At 34.7% G+C, this 23,036-nt stretch overlaps 1 protein-coding gene across 1 annotated transcript; it reads left to right on the top strand.

Annotated features, from left to right (window-relative positions):
- Positions 1 to 8,405: 8,405 nt before the first annotated feature.
- LOC133182000 (tRNA-uridine aminocarboxypropyltransferase 1-like) lies at positions 8,406 to 17,277 on the top strand. The gene is made up of 5 exons (XM_061316734.1): positions 8,406 to 8,444; positions 8,786 to 8,950; positions 16,046 to 16,186; positions 16,351 to 16,756; positions 16,983 to 17,277. Exons 2-5 carry the CDS (start codon positions 8,786 to 8,788, stop codon positions 17,264 to 17,266), a joined length of 996 nt encoding a protein of 331 aa, XP_061172718.1. The 5' UTR covers positions 8,406 to 8,444; the 3' UTR covers positions 17,267 to 17,277.
- Positions 17,278 to 23,036: the final 5,759 nt, after the last annotated feature.

Raw genomic sequence — 23,036 nt, 5'->3', positions numbered from 1 at the left:
GTATGGAATTTGGTGAACTCCGCTGGATCTTTTGGAATTTCAATTTATAATTATTGTTAATTTCAGTCAGCCGAACATTGAAGAAAAGCTGACAAGTCATGGAGGAAGAAAATCCCTCTCAAGAAAGTATTGCAGGTGTGTGAGCTAAACAAAATCTATATAGAATTATTTTGAATGTTAAAATGTGTGTTTTGTTGAGATAATGGTTCATTAAATTTTATTATTGTATCATTCTGTTCTATATTTCACAGTGATGAAGTCAGATGAGATGACAGGTTGTGTGATTTGAAGATGGACTTCTGCAACAAAGTAAACACTCCTCTACCTTTTCCATACAAAAGAAACAGCAAAGCAGAGAGATTGAAACATTTGGTAAAAGTACAAAGAAAACAGGATTAGTTAAATTTGTGAAAAATATCAAGACTATTGAAGAGCAGATTACATGTAAAAAGAAAGATCAAGACTACAGTTGGTAGCTGAATCAGTAGCCTAGCCACATTAATTACTTTTTAATTAGCTATTTGTACATTTAAGGTAATCTGAGTTACTAAAATTGTTATTTAACAAATATTTCAAATAAATAAAAGATTTTTTAATAACAATCAATAGATGCTACATGTATTAAGAACCTTAATCTCCAACCCCTTTTCTTCAAATAACAATTTTTGCCCATGATCATTTTAGTAGTTTTTAAAACTCTGTTTTGTATTATTTTAAGCATTTAAATGTATTTTTTGTCTATCATTCTTGTACTTTTTTGATATTTTTGAAATACAATCCTTCATGCTGATAAAAATACAAAAACAATACATATTAATACAAAATTAATACATTCTATATTTTTTTCATACTTTTACGTGTACTGTATTATTTTCATATTTTATATCTTTTTTGTATTTTTAATTGTTCCAGATGAAAAAATACAAAAATAATATATGTGATACAAAATTAATATATTCTATATTTTTTTTGTATTTTAATTCTAAAAGGTGAAAAAATACAAAAATAATATATGCTAATACAAAATTAATACATTCTGTATTTTTTCTATACTTTTCTATGGACTGTATTATTTTTATACTTTGGAGAGGAAAATAGAGAAATAATACAAAAGTACAAAAACAATACATTTTTACAGGTCATGTGTATCATTTCTGTATTATTTCGAAAAAATAAAGTATATTAAAAATATATTTTTCTGTGATTGGCTTTTAAAAAGTCTATTATTTTTGACCTAAATTGGAACCAAGATTTAGAGGGTTCCAAATTTGGTCATTAAAAATATACTTTTTTTGTATTATTTTAGTATTTTTTTCTTGTATTATTTTTGTATTCATTTTCGATATGGGTGTACCTCAAATCTAAAAGTTGTAGGGAATTGTGAGACACCCCCCTCCCCCAAGTTCAACCAGATGACTTATTAATTGAGATTTTGTTTGCACTGTAATTCATGTAATTATTACACTTTAATTGTGGACTGCGTACTTAAAAAAAGTACTGGATTAAAATAATTTATTGTGCCTTAAGTTTGAAAAGAAAAATATGTCAAAGGAAAAATAAAAATACAAGGAATTTTCATATTTCAAATTATTTCATCCTTGATGTTTTAAACAGTTTGTTTGCATATTTGCCCTGCTACTATTTGATGTAACATATATTAATTGATAAGTAAAGTTTGAAGTTAAAGTATGCAGTAAATTTCAGTGTAAGTCATGCTAAAAAAAAATTGTAATAAAAAGTGATTCTGTCCAATAAATGGACATCTGTTAGCAGCCTCTTCAAATCCTACTCAAAATTCATGTCCACTAGCTGTCAAATAATAATTTGTAGTACTTTACTTCAGAAGGTTAATCCGTACAGACTATAGAAAAGGTTTTCCTTGTTGTTTGATGACATAAGTGTTTAACCAATTACCTGTATAATTAATTGCAATAGCTTTAAAACCTGTCTTTTTCAAACAGGTCTTTGACTAAAAAAATAAGAGATCAAGTTTATATAGCCTGAACTAAATAACAGAAACTTTTAAAAACACATAAAAATTAAATTATCCTTGCCGACATCTTGCTCTTATTACACGGATCAGAAAACTCTCTCACCTGAGAAGGCTGGAAGATACAAGTTGATATGCTATCTACCACACGTCACCTGCTACTTCTGCCCAAAGTAAACATTACATAATTCTAGTCAATCGGGGATACTTACTAATTAATTATCCAGCACTGTGAGAGAAAAATCCAGCGAAAAATCCTTGCTACTCTACCATTCCTGCAATCAGAAAAATTTAAAACATCATCCCAGTTTAAATGTGCTGTCAGTGTTATAAACTGTGGAAATATGAAAAAATACCAGATTCCATAAGCTGAGGGGTTGTCTCAAAAATTGAAAGGAATAAATCAGTGATCTCTTAAGGGGGAGTGCTTTAGTCTCTGCAGACTGATGCAAGGTGACGTAATTTGTATAAATCAATATTCCTGCCTCAAGGAAAGTTTGATTATTCATAGTTTTGTGGCTATTAAGTCTCTATCAATGCTAGCTTGTATATACTACATATGTATATAGCCTAAGATGTTTATTTACAAGTGTACCAGTTTCAGTGTTACAGCCTACTTTTAAGGAAATTGATATTTTTAAAAGAATCGAGAATCAATAATACATTGCATCTAAGATAATCATGTATTTTTGCAAACAATTTTTTTAATGATTTATGTGAAGCAATTAAAAATCAAAGAAAGGTGTGCTGGATTTACCTCCATTTCCTTATCCAGTAAAATCTGATAATCAAAATACAAAATGACCCTCCACTTTTTGTTTGTTTGTTTGTTTGATTTATATCCCTTCAAGAATTTTTCACTCATGTTGGGAATCACCAATTGCCTGTGGAAGGCTGCAAATATGGACCTACATGTATATTGGTCACTTATGGGATCAACCATTGAAGGATCTTTTTTGTGTCAGCTTCTAGCTGTCACACGGGACCTCAGTTTACACTGTTTTATCCAAAAGACCTGTCTCTATATTCCACAGTGGGTGGGATTAAATCCCTACACGTAAGGAGACAACTCCTTACTCCATGACTCTAGAATGAACCAATAACACTTTCAATGTCATATGGTCTGTAACTATGTTAATTAACACAAGTACTAACTCTTTTTAATTATAGCCCTATTTTTCATGGTTCAAAACAGGTATTGTGTATTAAATGGCTCTATGAGTGAAAAGTAGATAAAACCAGTCAGCTTGAAGGTTAAGAGATCAGTATCCCTAGTGTTTTTAAAGAATTTGCAACAAACAATGTACAATAATTAGTGCTTAACATCAAAATCCTATTTCTCACCGATGTACAGACAGATAAAGACAAGATGATCCCTGGGTCACACCATCGACATAAAAATTATGCATCCTTTCAAAAAATGACACATCTTTCAATATTTATGCAGCATTCACCTTAAAATTCATCAGATATTAACAACTAGAACATAATAATCAATACTTCAGTCTAGGTAGTTATTGTTAAGACATTCACCTGCAGATAATAACCTTCCTTCATAAGGCATCTCCTATGCATGATTTATTTTTATGGCCGTTTTGCACAATACTCCGATGACATAATTTGAACGCAACATTATGTTTTACTGTTTACAGTGTTCCAATGCATTAACCACAATAAAAAGATATGAAGAAGTCCATCATGCAGTCAAAATAAAATAGATAGTTAGACACAGTCCTCAATTTCTCCAAGGTTATTTTCTTTTAGAAGGTCAACTCTCTATTTCCTAAAAATCAGTTGATATTAACTATGACAAAAAAATTGTGACATTTTCAGTAACTGATGTCTTTTTTTCTTCCCGGTTTGTATGCTACATGTATCAGCTGATGTACATACAGTAGCTATTCTTGATGGAAATGAAAGGGGGGGGGGGCATTATAAATGATGAGAGAATGTCAAGCATCTTGATCAATGTGATAAACAGTAAATTTTTTCTTCATGTTACATACAGTATACTATACACTGTATATTTTTCCTGTAATATAAGGGCAGCTTCGGTACACCCAAACCATGACTGGACAGAAAGCCTACACCAGAAAACTGTTCATAGTAATTGTGCGGACACCTTCATTCCGTATCTGTCGACAGGTATAACATCATCAAATGACATATCTTTGGCTTTGCTTTGCCCTTTTTCTGTAAGTCTATTACTGAAATGTATCTTCTGCCTGTTTAAAAGTTTGAGATAATGTCTAGGAATCAGTTTGGCACTCCACATTACTAACAGGAAATCTCCCCCCATGAGCTCTTCTGATACAGTCAGCTTGGTTATTATCACACATTCCAAGTTCAAAATATTACAGATGTTATCTGCAGGGTTTAATTATATATATCTAAAGATTTGTATGAAATCAGGCTGAAATTTGAAAGGTAGATCTGAGAATTTAATGTCATTAATGTGACATAAAATGCTACAAAAATAGCTCACTTATTTTTTTTTCTAATTTTTTTTTTTTAAAATTCATTAGATGAACAGAGTATATGACTTATAATTCCAAAACAGTAAATTAATTACTAAATCAAATGATATAAAGATTAATATGATGAATAAACTTGTGTATTATTAAAATAATGTAATATATTATACACTATCAATTAAATTCCACAATTACCATGATAACGTTAACTGCATTATACTAACACATCATTCATGTTGACTGATAAAAGTAAAAGTCTTTACATGTATGTGCAGTAAATCATTGTTTAAAGGAAATGGTATAATTTTTAGCCAAAATATTTTGTATATCAATACTTCAATATATCTTGTACATTTTTCATAACTTTGAACTTCCTGGGGATAAAAATGACTCTGTTAAGTCAGATTTATGATCTCCATATATGTTTCACTGTGTGCATATTGGCCTGAAGAACACCATATTACATATTTATCACATATGTATATTATAGGATGAAAATATGGTGAAACCCATCTAATCTGATATGCAATGGGAGACAAATTTTATGTTGGAAAAGACAGGGTGTTGGACTGTACAGTGTAAAGAACACAGAAAATTTAAATAAGGGTGGGAATTCACAGTAAAATGGATTACACAGGTGTTGGATTAGACAGTTTTCACTGACTTAGAGAACTCTGATTGAAACAGTTGTCTGGTAAAATGATTCTTTTAAGCAAATGAAAAAAAAATCAATTAAGTTTCTCCCTGGTTAAAGCTCTCCGAGCTTATAGTTTCTATATTGCGTACATAATTTATCATTTTCTAACCCCATGTTTCTCTTTTCCCATGGTGTCTACAATAGTTACGCATGGTCAAGTTAGGTTAATGAAAAACTTGTGAGATTTTGAGCTTGATGTATTAAGACATAAATATGGATTACTACACTGCAGTGTCTGTTACTACATTAAAACAGTACTGATAATAAAATGTTCACTTTGCATGCTTTGGGCAATATTCATTCTGGAAGCTCTTTGGAAAGAACCCTCACCCTTTGGCTAAAGCCCTTGGGCAACATTTCTTGCCTTTGGAATGACAAAACGGCTATATTGTTATCATACTGAAAATAACTGATAGGATAACACTTCAACTCAGTTAGATTGTTTCAATGTTGACATCTACCTTTTCTTCTCATATCTATTAAGTTTTAATATGGCTACCAAGGAAGCTGGAGATGGTTGAATTTTACTTTAACTAGGTATTCTGAGGAGATCTAAGTACCAGATTCTGAAAAAACACTGAATCTAGCTTTATTTCCTATAAAGATTTTTCTGTCTATAATAAAGCTTGATTTTGCTATATCAGCACAAAACAAAAACAAATTTCATGAAAACTGATTAAAATGTAAGAAATTGTCAGACAGGTAGCTGTTTTAGCAACAACCAAAAAAAAATTGATTATAAACCTGAATGTCTGGGAGACTGCTTGTCACATGGATAGCCTAACTGTTGCATATATTTGTCTGGGTGAGTACTTGTCACCGAGTTAAGCTCTCTGGGGTGTCACTGGGTTTACCTGTCTGGGTGAGTACTTGTCACTGGGTTTACCTGTCTGGGTGAGTACTTGTCACCGGGTTTACATGTCTGGGTGAATACTTGTCACTGGGTTTATCTGTCTGGGTGAGTACTTGTCACTGGGTTTACCTGTCTGGGAGAGTACTTGTCACTGGGTTTATCTATCTGGGTGAGTACTTGTCTCTGGGTTTACCTGTCTGGGTGAGTACTTGTCTCTGGGTTTACCTGTCTGGGTGAGTACTTGTCACTGAGTTTATCTGTCTGAGTGAGTACTTGTCACTGGGTTTACCTGTCTGGGTGAGTACTTGTCACTGGGTTTACCTGTCTGGGTGAGTACTTGTCACTGGGTTTACCTGTCTGGGTGAGTACTTGTCACTGGGTTTACCTGTCTGGGTGAGTACTTGTCTCTGGGTTTATCTGTCTGGGTGAGTACTTGTCACTGGGTTTATCTGTCTGGGTGAGTACTTGTCTCTGAGTTTACCTGTCTGGGTGAGTACTTGTCACTGGGTTTATCTGTCTGAGTAAGTACTTCTCACTGGGTTTACCTGTCTGGGTGAGTACTTGTCACTGGGTTTACCTGTCTGAGTGAGTACTTGTCACTGGGTTTACCTGTCTGGGTGAGTACTTGTCACTGGGTTTACCTGTCTGGGTGAGTACTTGTCTCTGGGTTTACCTGTCTGGGTGAGTACTTGTCACTGGGTTTACCTGTCTGGGTGAGTACTTGTCTCTGGGTTTATCTGTCTGGGTGAGTACTTGTCACCAGGTTTACCTGTCTGGGTGAGTACTTGTCACTGGGTTAATCTGTCTGGGTGAGTACTTGTCTCTTGGTTTGTTTGCCTTGGTGAGTACTTGTCACTGGGTTTACCTGTCTGGGTGAGTACTTGTCACTTGGTTTACCTCTCTGGGTGAGTACTTGTCAATGGGTTTAACTGTCTGGGTGAGTACTTGTCACTGGGTTTAACTGTCTTGTTAAGTACTTGTCACTGGGTTTACCTGTCTGGGTGAGTACTTGTCATTGGGTTTACTAGACCGTTGAGTACTTGTCATTGGGTTTATCAGTTTGGGTGTGTACTTGTCATTGGATTTACCTATCTGGGTGAGTTCTTGTCACTTGGTTTACCTATATGGATGGGTACTTGTCAATGTTTTTTTTATCTTGGTAAGTACTTGTTATTTATTTTTTCTGTCCAGGTGGGCACTTTACACTAGGTTTACCTGTCAGAGTCATTTGGTAGGTTTGTCTGGGTGAGTATTTGTCACTTCATGATGGGTAAATGTCACAGGTTTTACCTGTCTTTGTGAGTATTTATCACTGTGAGTACTTGTCATTTTGTTTACCTGTCTGGGTGAGCACTTTTCACTAGTTTTTATACCTGTCTAGGTGAGTACTTTTCTCTAGGTTTACCTATCAGTACTTGTCACTTGGTGTGCCTGTCTGGATGAATATGTATCACTGGGTGGGTTTGCCTCTTTTGGTGAGAATTTATCACTACGAGTACTTGTCATTGTGTTTACCTGTCTCGATGAGTACCTGTTACTGGGTACACTTGTCTGGATGATGTCATAGGGATTATCTGTCTTTGCATGTATTTATCACTATGAGTACTTGTCCCTGGGTAGACCTGTCTGGGTGAGTAGATCTACTTGTCACTTGGTGAGTACGTTTGTCACCATGAGACTGAGTTCTTGTCACTGGGTTCGTCTGTCTGGTTGAGTACTTTTTCATTCAGTACTCGTTTCTGGATATGTGGCCTGTCTGTGTGAGTACTTGTCACTGGGTATGTGGCTCTCTCGGTGCCAGTGGGTATGCATGTCAATAGGTGAGGTAAGATCTGCTTGTCACTAATCATGCCTATCGGAATATTTGTCAGTTTGAATACATATTATGGATGAGCAACTTAGCAATGCTTCGCACTGAAAGAGAAACTTCTTTAAAAAAAGTTGTATTTCTGTTTTTCACCGGCTAAAACTGGCGCACGCCTGTGCCCCACCCATCTAAGTTGTTGTGTTTAAATTGAGTTAAATAATCTTGTTAAGCATAGTATAACCCTGACACATACTTACAATTCTCTTGGTTAATCTTACGGAGTAAGTAAGTATCCGATATCAACAGAGGAGCTCAGTAAATTAAACATCAATCGTGCGCCTTCTTTGTAATCGCCGCCGTGAAATAAACAAAGGTGCGTTACATTCTATGTAATCATCAATAGACTATGAATAGATTATACATCTTGATATAATTATAATAATATCACACATTTCTTAAGTTTTAAAGTTAATAAACATATAAAGAGTATGAAATTCTCTAACAAAGATCTTTCTTCTTTTTTTCTCCCTCTCTTCCTAATGTCCTGTTCTGTTTTAAGATATATCGAACGCACACACAACATTATTTGTCAAAGTGTGGACGGTTTCAGTTGTGACTCGGTTGTAAGTGCAATATTCGACAAATTGATTCAAATATTGGGTGACATATGATGATAAAATAATTTTTCAGTTTTGGGGGGCTTGTTTTATTCTTTTGATAATGATTAACATAATTTCTGTGTAAAACAAAGACCAAAAAAGTAATTATCAGTATCCGGAACAGTTCGAATTTACTCTAAAAGAGTCTTGCCCTTCAGGGAGCAACGAGTTGAGAGAGATAGAATGGCATAATATTCAATTGTTGGTTTTCATTACATTGTATGATAACAAAAGAGGCAAATATATGTGTTTTGAATGACTGTGCTTTATCAAATAATTGCACATGTAAATTTTCCTCATTTCAGATGGAAGAAAATCCATTTCAGAGTTTGAAAATTTCATCCTCAGAATTTCTGAACTCATTGCAAGATCGAAGCATATGCCCAAAATGTTTAAAATCCAGAAAATTTTACTGCTACAACTGTTTTGTGCCAGTTAAAGGTACAGAAGATCGTATCCCAAAGGTAAAGGTAAGGCAGAAACCACATACCCCACATACCAGCATATATTATAATTGTAACAAGAGAGGGGAAAAAATGTGACAGACCAGAATGGGATTCGAACCCGGGCCCCCTGCATCTCTAGTCAGGTGCTCTACTAACTGAGCTATCTGGCCACCAGGGATCAAACCCATCTGACCACCACATTCCTCCCTTGAAGGTTAGATGACATCAACCTAGGCTCTTCCCTGTCAGGTCTTTCACCTGTCACAGCACCAGATGTAACAGGAAAGGAGAATAATGCTATGGACCAGACCAGGATTCGAACCTGGGCCCCCTGAATCTCCAGTCAGGTGCTCTATCAACTGAGCTTTCAGGCCACCAGCGATCAAACCAATCTTACTGCCACATAATGATGATCTAACTGAGCTCAAAGTTTAGTGTTTTAACGGAAGACCTTATAGTGATTCTACTGTTTCTTATTAGGGTCTTCCGTCTCCAACGGAAGACCCTTCTATTATTCTATTGTTTCTTTTTCACTTTTATTAGGGTCTTCCGTCTCCAACGGAAGACCCTTCTATTATTCTATTGTTTCTTTTTCACTTTTATTATTATTATTATTATTCTTTTTTTTTCTTTACAATTTTTGTGCAGAAGATTTCTCGGAGTTGGCTCGATCGATTTACCTGAAAATTTCAGGGAAGATGTATCTTTGTCTGAACCTTATACGTTTTTTTCATTTTTTTGAAATTCACTTCCGGTCGGAAGTTATCGCCCTTTAATCAAAATTCAGAGGACCTCCTTGTCTGCAATGGAACACAAAAACGGTTAAAGCTAGAGTGCTGAAATTTTCAGCGTTGATAGAGGACATGTTGCCATTGATCACCTGGGTTTTCAAATCTTCCGGAAGTGCCTAGTATGGAAGCTCGGTAGGGGTCAAAATTTAGGAAGCGAATCATGAGTGAATTTTAGAGACATTTCTTACGATAACTTTTTAACTATGAGTATTTTGTTAAACCATATTGAACAGAAATTGTGTAGAATTACAAGATCTTTTATACAATATCAAAGAAAAAGGGCTGACTCATCACATTAGGGGCTGAGAAGGGCCAAAAGTCTTTAATCTATAACTCTTTAAAGATCAATATTTTGTTATGCATTACTGAAGCAAAAATGTTTATCTCAACAATTTACAACTATATATTATGATATTCACATCATATGTTACATGATTAGGGGCCATAAGGGGCCAGAATGCTAAATCTTTGACGCTTCATATCTCAAAAGTGGGAAATATTTTGATAAGCAATATTGAACAAAAGATGTCCAAAATAATGTTCTAAACAAGATGCAACCTTTCATTTTTTGCTAAACGTCCCCATTAAGGAGTTGAAGGGCCGGCCCCTAAATATTTATTTTCCAAATATCTCAGAAATGAAAAAGAATTTCTGACTAGTTGTTGAACAAAAAGTGTTCAAAATCATGAGAGCTTTAAAGTGATATGAAGAAAAAGGGGCTGGACCCTCACGATAGGGGCTTAGAGGGGCCGAAAGTCTTTGAACAATAACTCTTTAACGATCAATATTTTGTAATGCATTACTGAAGCAAAAATGTTTATCTCAACAATGTACGACTATATATTGTGATATTCACATCATATGTTACATGATTAGGGGCCATAAGGGGCCAGAATGCTAAATCTTTGACGCTTTATATCTCAAAAGTGGGAAATATTTTGATAAGCAATATTGAACAAAAGATGTCCAAAATAATGTTCTAAATAAGATGCAACCTTTCATTTTTTGCTAAACGTCCCCATTAAGGAGTTGAAGGGCCGGCCCCTAAATATTTATTTTCCAAATATCTCAGAAATGAAAAAGAATTTCTGACTAGTTGTTGAACAAAAAGTGTTCAAAATCATGAGAGCTTTAAAGTAATATGAAGAAAAAGGGGCTGGACCCTCACAATAGGGGCTGAGAGGGGCCGAAAGTCTTTGAACAATAACTCTTTAACGATCAATATTTTGTAATGCATTACTGAAGCAAAAACGTTTATCTCAACAATGTACGACTATATATTGTGATATTCACATCATATGTTACATGATAAGGGGCCATAAGGGGCCAGAATGCTAAATCTTTGACGCTTCATATCTCAAAAGTGGGAAATATTTTGATAAGCAATATTGAACAAAAGATGTCCAAAATAATGTTCTTAATAAGATGCAACCTTTCATTTTTTGCTAAACGTTCCCATTAAGGAGTTGAAGGGCCGGCCCCTAAATACTTATTTTCCAAATATCTCAGAAATGAAAAAAGAATTTCTGACTAGTTGTTGAACAAAAAGTGTTCAAAATCATGAGAGATTTAAAGTGATATGAAGAAAAAGGGGCTGGACCCTCACAATAGGGGCTGAGAGGGGCCGAAAGTCTTTGAACAATAACTCTTTAACGATCAATATTTTGTAATGCATTACTGAAGCAAAAATGTTTATCTCAACAATGTACGACTATATATTGTGATATTCACATCATATGTTACATGATTAGGGGCCATAAGGGGCCAGAATGCTAAATCTTTGACGCTTTATATCTCAAAAGTGGGAAATATTTTGATAAGCAATATTGAACAAAAGATGTCCAAAATAATGTTCTAAACAAGATGCAACCTTTCATTTTTTGCTAAACGTCCCCATTAAGGAGTTGAAGGGCCGGCCCCTAAATACTTCTTTTGCGAATATCTCAGAAACGAAAAAGAATTTCAGACTAGTTGTTGAACAAAAAATGTAAAAAATCATGAGAGCTTTAAGGTGATATCAAGGAAAAGGGTCTGACCCCTTAAATAAGGGGCCGAGAGGCGCCGAAAGTATACAATCAATAACTCTTTAATGATCAATATTTTGTAATATATTACTGAAGCGAAATAGTTCTTCTTCACAAACTTTATCTAAATAACATGATGTTGATATCATATATTACGCAGTAAGGGGTCTTTAGGGGGCCAAATTGCATAATCTTTGGCGCAATATGTCTTGAAAAGGAAGAATATTTTGATAAACAATATTGAACAAAAGACGTTCAAAATAATATTCTGAACAATATGCACTCTTTGAATTTTTGCTAGACGTCCCCATTTAGGACTTGCTTTTGCATATATTCCGAAAACAAAAAAGAATTTCTGAATAGTTGTTGAACAAAAAGTGTTCAAAATCAAGAGAGCTTTAAGATGATATCAAGAAAAAGGGGCTGACCTCTCACATTAGGAGCCAAGAAGGGCCGAAAGTCTTTAATCTAAAACCCTTAAATGATCAATATTTTGTTAAACATTATTAAAGCAAAATTGTTCGTCTTAACAATTTATTTATATCATTATATTTGAACGAAAATCCCAGTCAAATTCTTATCTCATCTTATCAAAAATCGGACGGAAGACCCACTCGTTGCTCGCAACGAGATCTCATCTAGTTATTATTATTATTTTTCTGACCATCTAATTTTGTGCACGCGATTTCTCACAGACTGCTGGATGGATTTTAATGAAATTTGCAGGAACAATGTGTTGTAATCTGAAGTTATTTTAATTTTTGGAAATTCAGTTTTTTTCTTTAATTCTTTTCCAGTGCCAAGTTACGGACCATTCTTTGAATTTAAATGACATTTTGTCCACGGATAATCTCAAGAACGGTAAAAGATATCAATGCGAAACTTTCAGGGATTATAGATCATGATAAATACTAGTCGGGACGTGACTTTTCGTTTGTCGTCATTAATTCCAGTCGTTACCAGACGCGAATTTAAAAAGTTGATTTTTTTAACTTTTTTGATTTTCTATATTTTTCTTTGATAGAAGTAGTGTTAATAGAGGCTCTTCTGAAAATGCTTAATATATAATTTGTTTTCAAATTGATAAATCTAAACTCTAGATATTCGCATTTTGAAATTTGAAGTGGGTCCAAAATGGCGGCTGTCTTTGTTAACTCCGACGAGCAGGTCGGCACTCGGAGCTCCTCGGGTGGTTCGTTCCTCGCACACTAACCTCGGACGTCAATGGTATTCTACCATGTTGCTGATACAGTCATGTGGTCTTATTTGAAATTCCTCCAAATGTTATACCTTTGAAGTCAGAGTTACTTTGAAGCATGCCCAACACTATGTTTTGCTTTCAAAGACTACTTACATGATATTGTGATCAAAACCAATATCCAAGGAAGAATTAGACAAGAGAAAAAAAATGTTTGAAGAACTTTATGCAGAGTAAAATATGAAATGAGTTACAAGGCAGTTTCCAGCGGAGAAATGTAATCGATTTGATGCATATTTCACCACCAATCACTTCCGAGGTTTGTATGGAGCATAGCGGAGTCAGTCGAGGATTGCCAATTGGCAGGTTGGAGTTTACAGAGACAGCCGAGCGTCTTGTTGAACGAAACTACCATAAGGATCAATGAAATATGAAGGAATTGTTGGATCTTTCAGATTATGAAATGGATAATCTTTCTTTGAAAACATAAATACTCTGACCTCCAAATGGAATAAAATGAGTAATTTGTACGGTACATACAATAATATATATGAAAATGGAGACCATTCAATAGAACATACATTTCAAAGTAGCTGCAATAATGTAGCCCTCTCCGATTTTTTTTTATCTGATATTTTCTGGAGAGGGCTACAATGCCACAGCATCTCTGTAATGGTGCAAATATATTTTTGAAATACGGGCGACTGCAGGCAAAATAAATTGTTTTTACAATCAACTTACTTCTAAAAAGTTGAAATTTTTATTCACTGTCAACAACATAGTCCGTTAAACGCGAAAACCAGATAAAATAAATCTGCTTTTTTATCAGTCGCTGTCATCAGAAGCCATGACAGTTCTCGCGTGATGCACTGAGACTTGCGCTTGAAAATTATGAATTACTTTGTAAAGTAGATTTTCGGGGTTACTAAATGATTGTGCTGTATGGCATCACTAAATATTGATAAATAAAACTATTCCATGTGACATTTTTTCGTAAACAGCGATATTTATGCCTAAAATAAGGTAATTCCTACGGAGATCCGCTCCCTCGAGATCCCTAGTCTCATTGGCTGTCCCAAAATAAAATCGATCAAGGTCAGTAAACATGGCGGATAAATTTAAGTTGTGATGTTGACATACACGAAAAATAACCGATATATGGATTGTTCTGTGTATGTTTGGATTGATTTATGTTTTGCATAACTACATTTTTGGAGTTCAAGTAAGAAATGTTAATTGAATAGCCATTTACTGATAATTTAAGCCGAAATCCGTGCGGGAGTGAATCACTCCCGCACTTGCACCATTACGGAGATCCTAAGGAGTTGTAGCCCTCTCCCAAAAAAACAAAAAAAAAAAAGGGAGAGGGCTACATTATTGCAGCTAATTTCAAAGAAAAGGCGCGATGATTTATCGTTATGTACTGTATCGTGAATCTTCTTTCATAGCAGAAAAATGGTCTAATGCAGAAGTGCCGAAAAAGATTACACGGACACGTTTGTATGAAATACAGGTACATGGAATTGCATGGAATAAAAAGTTGAATACACAAAGAATAAATGAAGTAAACAGTATCATCAGTTCATCATTAATAGATTATTTGTTATTGTTTAAACTCAAGAAACGAATTCCGATGTGAATCTGCTTGCAAAAAATTTGGCTAGCTAGCTCTCATTCTATAATTTTGCACTATATAAAAAAAACTCTTTTCAAAATACTAAATATATAATTTGTTTTCGAATTGATAAATCCAAACTCTTGATATTCGTCATTTTCACTTTGAAGTGGGAGTTGAAATGCCGCAATGGTTAGTGCATTGGATTTTCACGCCGAAGACCAGGGTTAAATCTCCAGAGTGTCTGAATTTTTTTCACTTTTTCAGCTTGAATTTACATTTTTATTTTCAAAATCGGACGGAAGACCTCTCATTGCTCGCAGTGAGTTTCTAGATTTTTTTTACTAATACTACTGGTTCATGTTCACCAATGAATGGTTTGGGCTTTGGATATTGGCCTGGATTGTTGGTAGAGCACCTAACTGGTGATGCAGGGGATCCAGGTTTGATTTCAGGTCCAGCCATACATTTTTTCTTTTCGTGTTACATAATTTGGTGCTGTTGACCACCCCTAGACTTGAAGATGAAAGTCCTGCCAGGAGCAATAAGAACTTGGGTTGTGTCTTTGAGGGCAAAGACCATTTAAGGAGGGAGGAATGTTATGGTTTGGGCTGTGAAAATTGGCCTGGATAGCTAAGTTTGTAGAGCACCTGACTAGTGATGCATGGGTACCAGGTTTGATTCCCGGCCCAGCCATACATATTCTCCTTTCCTGTTACATAATTCGGTGCCTTTGACCACCCCTGGATTTTCAGGACGCCAGGGGCAATAAGAATGTGGGTTATGTCTTTGAGGGTGAAGACAATTGAAGGAGGGAGGAATGTAATGGTTTGGGTCATGGAAATCAGCCTGGTTAGCTTGTAGAGCACCTGACTGTGGTGCAGTTTTTGTGTTTTGTGTAGAGAGCATAATCCCCAGAGTGAGGAGGGGGTAGAGTCTAAAGTTTTACAATATGACCATTTTCAATTGATTTTTGCCTGTTAACCTTAATTATGTTAATTAACTAACTGCAATAAGGGTCCTTATATAAAGGAAAACTTTAGAATGTTTTTTGTGTCTGGTTTTATCTCCAGAGTTCGACACTAATGCTAGTTTGGTAGCCAGAGCCTAGTAAATTTTGTCCTGGTGTAGTGGAAAATCAGCAGGACTACTTATTTTTAAAACCACTAGTCCTGTGGACTATTTTGATTGTAAAGTTAATGTCAAACCCTGATCTCAGATCAGCATTGTTCACTAAGGGTTTTTCACTTACTTTTATACACTGTAAATGTTTTAATTCAATATGAAGCTGGTGAATAAAATTTCACTTGCCTTTGACTAGAGCAAACTTGATAGATAAACAATACTCATATTTCTTCTTTCTGAGTAAAAAAAGACAGATACCAGTGAAAGCCTTGAATAATGAAGCATATTATACTAAACATGCTAAAACACCACAAAAGAGGGGTTTTCTTGCTTCAGAGGTAACCCTTACTTACTTTCTCATTGTAGCTGCCTTTAAAGATCGACATCATCAAGCATCCCAATGAATGTGATGGTAAGAGTACATCAGCACATGCTGCAGTCCTAGCTCCAGATGATGTCCATGTGTATACTTATCCATGTATTCCAGAGTATCCGGACCAGAGTAAGGTGAGATATTTCCAGATAATTTCACACCGACTTCTTCATATAACTTTACAATGTACATGTATGACATTTGATACTGTCAGTAGGTTGATACTGAATATATCAAAAAAGTTTAAACAACTATTATTTTTAATGTCCATGCTTTAATTATTTTCTTTTTCTTGAAGGTTGTATTAGTGTTTCCTGGAAAAAAATCACTAACTTTGGAAGAAATGGCAAACACATTAAGCACATGTGATACCAAACAAAATGTGGACACTATCAGTGGTAGTGGTAAAGATTCTTTCTCGAGGTCATTAGTGAAGGACCAAAATGACACTTCAACTTACAACATGAAGGGAAACAACTCCAAGCCAGGAGACTTATCTGATGAAGGCAAGGGAAACAACTCAGATGAGTCTAAACTTGATGAAAATGCAGACATGTCCCCATTGAAAAGAAAGGTGGAGGAGGATCAAGGATCTCAAAAGAAACAGAGAACTTTTAAAAGGGCACCTCCTTTTGAAAGAGCCATCTTTATTGATAGTACTTGGAAGCAAACTAAAGGGATAATTGCTGACGACAGACTCAAAGGTATTTCTTTTAAAGTTCCATTATGCAAGTGACTATGGTGGCTTTTCAATTTTTTATGCTTAATAGTAAGATTCCCAATACAGCAATTCACATAGAGTCCAGATGTTTAACAGTAATGCAAATCAAATATATTTGATGAATGAAAATAAAGCATTATGATTCAGTTTGGGCAAAAGTTTAAAAGGTGAATTAAAAATATTGTCGGCAAATTTTGATGTGATTTCAGACCTGACCTGTGTACAGTTGAAATCAAGAGAAACTAAATTCTGGAGGCACCAGAAGGACAATCCGGCTACATATTTATCCACTATTGAGGCTGTGTATTATTTGGTGCGGGACTACCATGACCTCTTTGTAGATAATATCTATGATGGAGAATATGACAATCTTTTATTTTTTTTCAATTTCATGTACCAAAAAATAAGGACAACATATGATGGAGGGAAAAGCTTAAAGGCTTACAAACAGAGAGCTAAAAAGAATTGTGAAAAGGGGCTTCTGAATAAATGATTCTTATGTTGGTTCATTTGATTACTTTTTACTATGCCCCCCTTTGAAAAAAGGGAGCTTATTGGTTTGCACTTACTGGTATGTCAGTCAGAGGGTTGGTAGATCAAGTTTTGTCTGATTAGCGTATGACAACCATTTGCTTGACTGACATCAAAAATGGTACACTGGCACCCTCTGAGGAGTAGATGATCCATATACATTTTGAGGTCACAAGGTAAACCAGAAGTCTCTGATGAGACTGTAGCTCTACTGGTCTGTACCTATAACAAAGTAGCACTTGGATTTGCAACATGCATTAATAAATAGAATTATGTATCTTAATGTAGTCTACTTCTGTGCCAAGTTATATTGAAATCAAACGAAAACTGTAGGAGGAGTAGCGTTTTGATTTGAAAGTATTTCACAGAAATTTCTATTTTTAGTAACCACATCAAAAACCAAAATGCATATTATGTATCGTAGTGTACTGTAAAAGTGGTTATTTACGCGTGGGGGAAATTTACACTACTTACGCGGAAAGCCTAGAACTGCGTAAAATACCCCCGCGCGTATAGTCACAAAAATTCAAAGTTCTGGAATCATTCTAGACTATTACTAATACTGTTAGACCGGTCAAACCAGTCGTATATTAATCGTGGTATTGAACGCACGTGAGTAGATAATTACATCACAAACATTGAGGAAAACGTAAATGTTTTTATTCTAAATTTTGCAATGAATAATGAATCTTCATATTAAGTATTTTAAAGCAATGTCACGCAATTAGAGCTTCGAAACATCGATACTCATTTTCTTTTCCTTTAATTTCTTAATTTCAAATAATTAGTCCAAAATGTTACAGAAACTCACAGTCACTACAAACATATCTATTGAATTTATTGTCAACACTTGCCACGCAGATACAGATAAGTAGATCTTACTTTGAAGTTTGAGCTTGTGTAAATAATGACAATAAAGCGTACACCAGTTGTTCACACTTCACAGTTTTGACTGTGCAGATCGCTGTTATATTTAACAATCCAAGGAACATGCACATATCGATGACCAGTATAATTTTTTTGTTTTGTCTTAATTGTAACTACATTTTTAATTCATTTTTTTCTTATTAATGCATGTAAAAAATGTAAACTACTTGATCTTTTCAAAGGGGAACAATTCGATGTTAGTTACGATAGGCACTTAATTTTTTCTCGGTAACTCGTGCAACCGCGTATATAACACCCATAACACGCATAATGTTTGACAGTCACAAACGCGTACTTAACAACCAGTGTAAATAACCACTTTTACAGTATTCTAATTGTGTGCCAAATTAGATTGAAATCAGACCAAAACTGTAAGAGGAGTAATGTTTTAAAGGGATTTCACAGAAATTTCTTTTTTTAGTAACTATGGCAACACTGTTCATCGAAATCAAAAACTGATGCATTAAATTATGTATCTCGGTATAGTCTTCTGGTATGCCAAATTATATTAAAAGCAGACTAAAACTGTAGCAGGAGTAGCGTTTTAAAGTAATTTCACAGAAATTTCTATTTTTAGTAACCATAGCAACATCGTTCATCGAAATCAAAAATTGATGCACTAAATTATGTATCTTAGTGTGTGTAGTCTACTTGTATGCCAAGGTATATTAAAATCAGACCAAAACTGTAGGAGGAGAAGTGTTTTTAAGGAATTTCACAGAACTTTCCATTTTTAGTAACCATGGCAACACTGTTCATCGAAATCAAAAACCGATGCACTAAATTATGTATGATAGTCCAGTCTACTTGTGTGCCAAGTTATTTTGAAATCAGACCAAAACTGTAGGAGGAGTAGCGTTTTAAAGGTATTTCACAGAAATTTCTACTTTTAGTAACCATGGCAACACCTTTCATTGAAATCAAAAACCGATGCACTAAATTATGTATCTTAGTGTAGTCTACTTGTGTGCCAAGTTATATTGTAATCCAACCAAAACTGTAGGAGGAGTAGCATTTTAAAGGCATGTCAAAGAAATTTCTATTTTTAGTAACCATGGCAACATCGTTCATCAAAATCAAAAACCGATGCACTAAATTATGTATTTTAGTGTAGTCTACTTGTGTGCCAAGTTATATTGAAATCAGACCAAAACTGTAGGAGGAGTAGCATTTTGAAAAATTGTTTACAGACAGACAGACGGACAGACAGACAGACGGACACCTTACTATCACATAAGCTCTTCTGGTCTCTGACCAGTAGAGCTAAAAATCAAGGGTCAAATTTTTTAAGACACAGGAAGATATTGTCCACTTATTTATAATATATTTAGAACCCTTTGCTTGACAGACATCAAACTTAGAACACTGGTAACCCATAAGGAGTAGATGACCCTTTAATTTTGAGGTCATAAGGTCAAGGGTCAAACTACTCTGGACAGCAAATTACTGTCTGTTGAATATCTTGAGAAGCCTTTACTTGACAGACATCAAACTTTGTACACTGGTACACCCTATGAAGTAGATGACCCCCATTGATTTTGAGGTGACAAAATCAAAGGTCAAACTACTGTAAATATAGATAAATATTGCACACTCAGTATCTTGAGAACGATTAGCTTGGCAGACATTAAACGTGGTACACTGGAAGCCTCAAAAAAGAAGATGACGGCTAGGGAAATTTAGGTCTGACAGAGATCAAACTTAAGGACATACGCAACGTACCTTACCTACTGATAATTTTTCAAGATATTCTTAAGTTAGGATTACAGTGTCATCAGATGTTCATAGACACAAAATCAGCATGCATTACCAGGGGTTTTGAAAAGATATCAATTGATGAAAATTCTTGTATAATTCAAAGAAAAATATACAAAAATTACTAAACATATAATCTAGATGTTTTGTTTATCCAAACTTGTTTTAAAAGAAGTGTACAACAGCATATATAGACTTTAAAATGTAGCACACAGTTCCTTTAATTATCGGAACTCTTCAACTCCAGGGAAAAAGACAAATATAGTTCAAACTACGTTGTGTATGTCCTTAATTATGTGGTTGCCCATGACTAGTAGATAACCCATATTTTTCATACCATTAGAGACATTCTATATTTTAAGGTAGTACCTATGCCGGAAAAGTCTTTGTCACAAGATTTTCAAACTTTCCAAAATGATAAATTAGCTCTCGCTTATCAATCAGTTAAAAATATATGGTATGTTTCTTTGTTATTAAATGTAGTGCAGTCTGTGCAACTTGGAAAGATAATTTTACACTGTGACTACATATTTTCAGCCATTTTTAGGGGTACTGGTCATAAAGAGAATATAATAAATCACTAAAATACTTCTTCAAACATCGTCGTTTATAGACTTTATTAACTGAACCATATTTAGCAATATTATTCAAGAATAAATTCTTTTTTATTCAATTGACATAAAAAATTAAGTCCACATTTCAACGAATATAGGCAAATGTGCTCAATATTTTTTGAGTCAATTTACACCTAAATTTGTAAATATTTTTCAAAGTCTTTGTCAGAATGTTTTCAATCTTATATATGATGAAGAACATACCCAAATAATTACAAGAAGTGATTAAAATATATACCTTTCCCCACAAACGAATGAGAACACTCTATTTATCCATACTTCTTTTGTTGACCTTTTTGCACTTACACAGGATTTAATTATTAAATTACTGTTTTGGGGTTACGTTCAGATTTACAATGTGAATATTTATCAAAAAATGTATTTTTTTTTATTTAAAAAGATAATATTTTAGGGAAACATTATTATTATACACCAACCATTATGAATAATTAACAAATAATTATGAAAGGGAATGCACGTCATTTCATGACAGACATTACAAAATTTACACACAATTTTTAACAGATCTTTGACTCAGACACTTTTCATCAAGATATTGTACTATTTAGATTTCTTAGGATTTTTGATTTCCTTCAAAATAGTTGCTTGTCATTCACATTATCACAGATGTGTAACTTCATTACATGAGACAGTCTTGAAGAAAGTATGGGAAAAAGTAACATTCAGCTGAAGTTGAGATGAGCTTATGCTACCCTCAGCATTGGCATCCCCATCCCTATCCCCATCCACTTCACTTGCATATGAATGATGCATCTAGGGATGGATGCTACCAGACTTCTTTCAGATGCTGGATCTGACCATCATTTTCCAGCTAAGTGAACAGGTTAAAGTTTTTGGAGCAATCTTCTCCCATGGAACTGTAAGCCCTACCTGGACTAAACTTGCATGGATGTGCATCTAGGGATGGACACTATCCAATCTACTTTGGATGCTGGAACTGACCTACATTTTCCAGATGAGTGACCAGGTTTTAGTTTTTAGAGCAGGTCCATTCCCAATGAATTACCAGGACCAAATGTGCATGGATGATTCAAATAGGGATGGACACTATCCAACCTGCTTAGGATGCTGGATCTGACCTACATTTTCCAGATGAGTGCAAAGGTTAAAGTTTTTAGAGCAGGTCCTTTCCCAAGGAAATATAAGCCCTACCTGGACCAAACTTGCATGGATGATGCATCCAGAGATGTTCACTACCAATCAAACTGCTTCAGATGCTGGATCTGACCTGTACTTTCCAGATGAGTGAATATTAATGTACCTGAACAAAACTAACATGGATGATGCATCTAGGGATGCACACTATCAGACTTGCTTCAGATGCTGGATCTGACTTACATTTTCCAGATTAAATGACCAGGGTAATGTTTTTAAATTAGCTCTATAACTATATGGCCTGTTATGATTGAACTTGCATGGATGATGCAACTAGGGATGGACACTACCAGACTTGCTTTGGATGTTTAAACTGACCTACATTTTCTGGATGAGTGAACAGGTTAAATTTTTTGGAGCTGGTCCATTCCCAAGTAACAATAAGTCTTACTTTTACCAAACTTGCATGGATATTGATCTTGGGATGCACACTAACTACGAAAAAATTTGATGTGAAATTTGTCATTTGTCATTTACATTTGTCAAGGTGAGCTTTGTAATCTTCGATTAATCCTATGCTTTTTTTCTTTCTTGCACTGTCATTATTTTTATCCATTTCCTCTAAAGGTCATTAAAGTTTACTTCATTTAACTGAAGATAATTTGCTAAAAAAAAAAAATAGGATCAGATATCAACAAAATATTCGTTCTGGCAACAACTCAAAAAGTAAAACTATTTACCTGTAGACCTGCCTACTTTCCAGATTAACCTGTAAATTTTATGAATTTTGACCCCTGAATTACACTCTATGGTTTTAAGGCCAAATTTCCCTATTTTGGAATTTCCACATTTTCTGTTTTAAAAATTATTGCTAAGAAAAATGAAGCTGCACATGTAAGACTTGAGTGATAGAAAATCATCATAAAATCAAGCATGTACATATACCTGTACAATGAACAGGCATTTGCAAAAATGTCAATGCTGAAATTGACAAACAGGGTGGTCACTGTGGTGATGGAAATAATTTTGCACCTCTACTTGTGAAGTTATCCAGTGACCTCATGACTATGATCATAACCATGTACTTAGTTTGCCTATTAATACCCAGGAGGAGAGAAGATTTTCAAAGAATTTATATATTTTCACCACGCATGATCAATAGAGCCCGCCCCAACACCAGAACCCCTGACCCTGGGCCCATGTATTTCAAAACCTTCAAAAAGCCACTCTTACTTCTCATAACTCTGCACTTACTTTCCAGTGGGAGGGAAGATTTCTAAAGAATGCTTTTTTCACTAGACTGCTTGATGTCTAGGAGTA

Source organism: Saccostrea echinata, unplaced genomic scaffold, assembly GCF_033153115.1.
Source record: "Saccostrea echinata isolate AGI-Se365-2 ecotype Australia unplaced genomic scaffold, CSIRO_AGI_Sech_v1 ptg000001l, whole genome shotgun sequence".
Lineage (NCBI taxonomy): Eukaryota > Metazoa > Mollusca > Bivalvia > Ostreida > Ostreidae > Saccostrea > Saccostrea echinata.
The sequence above is the reverse complement of the archived record's forward strand: the minus strand, read 5'-3'. Positions and strand labels throughout refer to the sequence as shown.